Source organism: Amblyomma mixtum, chromosome 2, assembly GCF_055824585.1.
Source record: "Amblyomma mixtum isolate Tamu chromosome 2, ASM5582458v1, whole genome shotgun sequence".
NCBI lineage: Eukaryota > Metazoa > Arthropoda > Arachnida > Ixodida > Ixodidae > Amblyomma > Amblyomma mixtum.
The window spans coordinates 200195772-200201771 of record NC_143013.1 but is presented as its reverse complement, the minus strand read 5'-3'; the positions used below and the strand labels follow the sequence as shown (position 1 = coordinate 200201771).

The following is a 6000-nucleotide window of genomic DNA, read 5'->3' as shown; positions in this document are numbered from 1 at the left end:
CACGTATGCGATGCGCTGAAGGTAATGCCCGCACGCCAAGTCACGACACTGACCCCGCACACTTATGGACCAAATGCAGTAGCCGTGAACGGCCCCTTGGAATTGACTCAGTTTCATCTCACAAAAGACGCAGATACTGTACACCGTACTCTGCGGCCCGACAGCATCGTCCGCAGGCGTTATGACCATAGGACAAGGGCTCTTTCCTCGTTGGCGTTGCATAACCCCCCTCACAGCGGCGCCCCTGGAACAAGTACAAAAGACTGTCTAGAAAGTGCAAACCTCTTTATCTGAAAATGTGATATGTTGTAGGCACATGATGAATGCTTCAATGTTTGAAATACATACCTGTGGGGATGACTATACCCAGACAACACCAAACATCCGTAGGACGTCCCAAAAATGTACGCACGTCCCACATCCCTCACAGGATGTCCCTGGGACATCCATAGTGTACGCAGAGAGTATGACCACCAAAAACAAAATACTGTCTAGAAAGTACAAACCTCTTTATTTTAAAATGTGATGTTATATGTACATGATGAACGCTTCAAAGTGAAATGTACCTGTCGGGATGACTATCCGAATTGGCTGCTTTGCAGTTCTTGGCACACAATAACGGAGCTGACCAGCAGCTCCGAACGAAAAACAGTTCAAACAGCAGTTTTCAATTCTTCTTCCCGGCGTCGCCGCTTCCACCTTCGTGCTTGATTTCAATGGGGATGGGTTTGGCCTCCTCTTTCTTGGGCGCGTTCTTGCGCGGTGCCTCCAGAGCAAGCAGTCCGTTGGGCTTCAGGTGGCACTTGACTGACTCGGGATCCACATCCTCGGGCAGCACGTACCGCCGCGTGAACTCACGTTTGATGTAGCAGCCGCGGTCGTCAGCCTTCTCTTCGTGCTTGCCGTGGATGACGACACAGTTGTCCTGCGTCTTCACGGTGATCTCCTCCGGAGCGAAGTGCCGGGTGTCAACCTGGATGGCGAATTTGTTCGGGGTGCTGGCCACAGAGGTGCCTTGCTGGGCTGGGCAGACGGCGCCGGACGACTGCCGGTGACGGGGCTGGATGTAGAACCGCTGGTGGTAGTAAGGGGGGTCGAATAGCTCTCCGTCCAAGAACGAGCCGCCGAAGTCGTCGACGTCGAAGATCTGCCTCACCAGATCCGTGGGAGCCCAGGAGCTGCTGCGCAGAAGCGGGAACAGTGCCATGATGCTTGAGCCGAGCTTTCGCAAACTTCCGATGCGGTTACAGAGCTTCAGAAATCGAAATCTGGATCTCCTCGCAACCCGCTGCTCATTTTAAACCCCTCGGTAACCTCGCTCAGCTGATGGAACGGCGTTCGAGAGAGTACGAGAAACGAGGCGGCTCGCGCGACGTGATTGGTCGGATTGCATCACGTGGAAGGTCTGCTCTCGCGGTAGTGGGCGTGTCATGGAGGTCACCTGGCGCGAAATTTGGGGATTGGTCTCGAACATACGTTTTATGTGGTTGGCGTGGTTGTCAGTTCACATTTGGTATTTTTGTTCGTGCGCCGTGCCTGTACGCTGCTTTTTCGTGAAAAATAGCCTGCTGGCGCTCCCGTCACACCTAATTGCGTCTATATAGGCCGAATGGTAAAACTGCAATTATTTTTCCTGCCATATTTGAGAAGTAAATGCATCGTTTTCATTCTGACGACATGGTGACAGTTGAAGCTCGCCTACGACACAAATCTCGTTCAGGGCATTTCATCATGCGATATACAAGGCGCAGAAAGCAATCGTCGAATTTTTTTGACGCCCGCGGTGGGGCAGCGACGATGTGAGCGTGAACAAACATTAACAACATCTTAATTTTGAAATCCTCGAACAAATTAATTACAGATCAACATGCCAGAGAAAGCCAGGCATCTCACGCACATTTTTCATTGTTGCAAACTGAAAACGGGTTTTTGAAGAAATGAAATTTCGCAGTAACTGTCTCACATCTCGGTGGGCACCCGAACCGCGCCGTCATGAATGGATAAAGGAGGAAGTGAAAGAAGAAAGAGGTGCCCCAGTGCAGCGCTCTTTAACGTGCACTTCAATCGCACAACACACGGGTTCCTCTTGCGTTTCGCCTCCATCGAAACGCGGCAGCCGCGATCAGGTTCGAACAAGGGTATTCGACAGCGCAAATCGTCCCCTCATATTTTGAACGCGGCCGCGTACATTCTTGAAAGTACGAGAACAAGGAAGGGCGAGGAAGCAAACAAAAACAGCAGCGCCGACACGTAACTGTGACGCTTGCTTTGTTTGCATGATGTCACAAACACGCTGACCAATAGAAACGCGCCCATGCAATAGGCTCGCCTCCGTTCTCGACGCTTCTCGTTTTTTCTAGCAGACGACGCTTCGTGTATAAAAGGGCGCCGTCGTCTGCTCTCTGGCAGAATCAGACGAATATAGTTCGTTCGAAGCTCGCTTGTTCCAGTGACTACTGCAAGAGTTTGCAATCGCTCAGCGATGGCTTCCTTCGTGTTGGCTCCAATCTTCCGCAGCGACGAGTTCTTCGCTCCTTTCGAAGCCCTCGAGCGCCTCGGCGACGAGCTCTTGGGACGACGCTGCATCTCCCGCCCAGCGCTGAAGCAGGCTTCCAAGGCGGACCACTGCCCCCGCTTGACGGCACCCCGGAAGCGCCGCAACTTGGCGTCGGACGCCGAAGACGAGACCCAGTCTGACTCGGAGTCCAAGTTCGTCGTGACGTACAACGTCCGCGGCTACCGGCCGGAGGAGATCAGCGTCAAGGCGGTGGACAACAGCGTCGTCGTCAGCGCCAAGCACGAAGAGGAGAGCGACGACGGCTACATGAAGCGCGAGTTCACCCGGCGCTTTACTCTGCCCGACGGCGTGGACGCCGGGGCTCTCACCTGCGCCCTCTCGTCTTCCGGAGTGCTCGCCATCGAGGCACCCAAGCCGGAGCCCGCCAGCAAGAAGCCCCGGTTCATCCCCATCACCGTGCAGTCGACGCCGTCCACGAAGGCTGTGACGGAGGAGAAGGGATCGTCGACGGACGAGGAGGCTGCCACTAGAGAACCAACGCCCGAGTCCTAAGCTTATCCACGTTAACGCGCACCGCAATAGGATCATCTCTTCACGGTCACCGATGAAACATATCCAAGCTTATGTCATCGTTGCCTAGGCTAAATAAAAACACTTTTTAGTTTACAACTGTGTAGTGCATTATAGTCAGATATGCCGGAAGCTGTGTCTTCATATCTTCATGCACACAGCAGCGATCAGCATTTATACGTGTTAAAAAATATTTGTATGTGCCCATTGTAAAAGCAACCATGCAATATGATATAATTCGTGTAGACTTTAGATCCTGACATTAATAGCTCTCGAGAAATTTTCCTTTAACACGTACATGCTGATCGCTGATGTCTGCTTGGAGATGAAGATATTAGCTTCAGGCAGATCTGAATGTCACCATCACTATAGTTTTACCATGCCAGTTGTTCAATCCACTGAGCAGCCTAGGGCCATTCGCTTGTTGCGTTTTATTAGATATATAGTAATTGACATCTAGGACTGACTGGTCAGTTTTTTACTACAACACATTCATATATAAGGCACGTTTAAAGAAGTACAGACACCAAAATTCGGTTTCACCTCACCTTTGTAATGATACATAAGGCATTGCTATACGTGGATCCTGATGTTATGTTTGCCTTCTAGAACTAAATAATATATAATCGAATTTATCCTCTCTTCTGTTTCTAGTTTGGTTTTCAACAGCCCAGTGATGGCTGTGATGTGAATGGTCAGTATAGGTCATTGATGCCAAAGGCGAGTGTATAGGTCATGTGAGGCATGAAGAAAACTGCCATGTGATCGTTGCTTAGATCTTCACACAGGATTCCAGCTCTTTAGGCAGGCTGACTTTAGCATTGCTGTGAATTAAAACAACGAAGCAGCAATTATATCACAGTTTTTTTCATGTCTCATGAGTTACTTATAATTAGGGGTTGTACTTTTCGGCTTGAACCATAAAACACCATAAAATATGTGAAATTCAGTTTTCACTGAAAAAGGTCAGTATTTCTGGCATGCATGTTACAGCTCACTTGCTATTCAGTTGCACTATGTCACAGAAGAAAGTTAAGATAGCACAGGAGCCAGGGGTGAGCCAAAGATATCTTAGGAATTCAGTGCAGCAACTGTGAGATGTGAGGCACTGATTCGTGAACTCGGAACCTTCGTTGCAGATAGGAAGACTGGACGATTTAGCTAAGCGCTACTGGCCAGTGCAGCACCATCTGTGCTCGCACTTATCACCCACTTGGGGCCGTTGCTTCATTAAGCAGGTTTTTTCACTGCATGTAAGGAGACTGAAAACTTTTGGAACCGTAACAAGCAACCATCAATGAGAAAGCATGCGTTAGTGGCACGAAGGCATCGTGTTCTGGCTTCCGCGATGGTTAAGCCATGGCAGTTCCACTGCTGCTTCAGCAAGCGGTGCACGGGGTGCGCAGTCCTTTAATTTAGTGTAGAGTGCAGCCAGAATGTGGCAATGAAGTTTTTGTCTCGTGGTTGAATCATATCACTTCGGCATTTTTACTTTTTTGTTGCGACCGTACAAGTTTCTTCTGCAAAGACAGCTCTTACGACTGCTATTTATGTGCAACATACTGCTAAATGAGTAGCTAGTATTAAAAAAAAATGTTAACGCAAACTGTATGTCATCTTTAACCACACAGGGACATCATATATTTCACCAATCAAAACTGAATATTCATATGTAGAAAATATTACTCGCCAAAGAAAATCAAATGTGGCATTCTGAAGTAAGCAGCGAAAAAAGTCCGCCGAATTTTCGAAAACTGAAAACTGAAAAGTCCACCCCCTACTTATACTGATCTTTAACTTCATAGTCATCATTCGGCAGTTGAAACAGACACAGGTGAAAAAAATGGCTACGGTTCAACGTGGCTTGCACCTAGTTATACGAGCGAAAGGTCTGTTAAGTATGGTCTGTACTGTTTCAAATCAAATGTCAAAGTCAAGGGTCAGACGTCAAGGTCAGGTACCCAACTGTCATAGTCATATGATCAAGTGGTCATACCACCATAGCTTAGGCCACACGCCCATGCAGTTAAGTTCGCTTTGACCTTGTGAGGCATTGAAGGTCGTTGTCTCATCCACATCGAAATTGGAAGCTGCACCCCAATGAGTATAGAGCTCTGACTCTAAAGAGAAATTCAATTTTCTATAATTTAGTGGTTCCAGGTAAATTCCGCACGATGATTCATGCATGTCTAACGCATCATTCTCTCTGTAATGCCAGTTGGCCTTGAGGGTATTAATACATGAAATGAAAGAAAAAAAAACATGCAACCAAAAATTTGGTGTCTATACTTATTCAAGTCAACCAAGTTTTTGAAACCCTACACCCAGCCATGCCTTGTGAGCTTCAAGTCTTTATGCTATGTGGCAGGTGTTAGCAAAGCCAGAGCTATTGAAGGACTCTGGTACAGCATTTGTTTGATCTGTTTACAGAGTGGCATGCATTTAGAAATTGAGTACTTGGATGCCATATACCTTGATCCCGTCTTGTGAGGGCCAGAAAAGCTGAATTTTCGATTTAAACCATGTGTTGCTCGTCTGTCCTAACCAATACATGCAAGATTAAGGCAGTAGATCAAGTGTGCCTGCATACTATAGTAACCATTCACTGAATTTACACGAGTAGGGCACCAAAGTTTTTGTGGCGCTTTTTTGCTTTGAAAAGGTGCGTGAGATATCAGTATACGCATCGATCGCAACGTGGAATTCACTTGTGCCTGCTAAATAATTTACAATTCAATTTTTCTGTGTAGTCTGTTTATTTGCAGTTTCAACCGCAAAACGGCTGCTATGACATCACTAACGAGTTGAAACAACATTCAGGTCACACAAGGCACAGAAATACTGCGATAAATTTGCTGTGTTGTCGTTTTCGTTCACTCCTCAGTCCCCTTGGAAGTGGCAAGGGGCTGAAT

The 6000-nt window shown here is 47.6% G+C and overlaps 2 protein-coding genes across 2 annotated transcripts; one reads left to right on the top strand and one right to left on the bottom strand.

The window, feature by feature from the left end:
• Positions 1-492: 492 nt before the first annotated feature.
• On the bottom strand, positions 493-1380 carry LOC149362202 (alpha-crystallin A chain-like). Its single transcript, XM_089572945.1, has one exon. It carries the CDS (start codon positions 1205-1207, stop codon positions 668-670), a length of 540 nt encoding a protein of 179 aa, XP_089429071.1. The 5' UTR covers positions 1208-1380; the 3' UTR covers positions 493-667.
• A 994-nt stretch (positions 1381-2374) lies between these two features.
• On the top strand, positions 2375-3181 carry LOC149362201 (heat shock protein beta-6-like). Its single transcript, XM_089572944.1, has one exon. It carries the CDS (start codon positions 2483-2485, stop codon positions 3068-3070), a length of 588 nt encoding a protein of 195 aa, XP_089429070.1. The 5' UTR covers positions 2375-2482; the 3' UTR covers positions 3071-3181.
• Positions 3182-6000: the final 2819 nt, after the last annotated feature.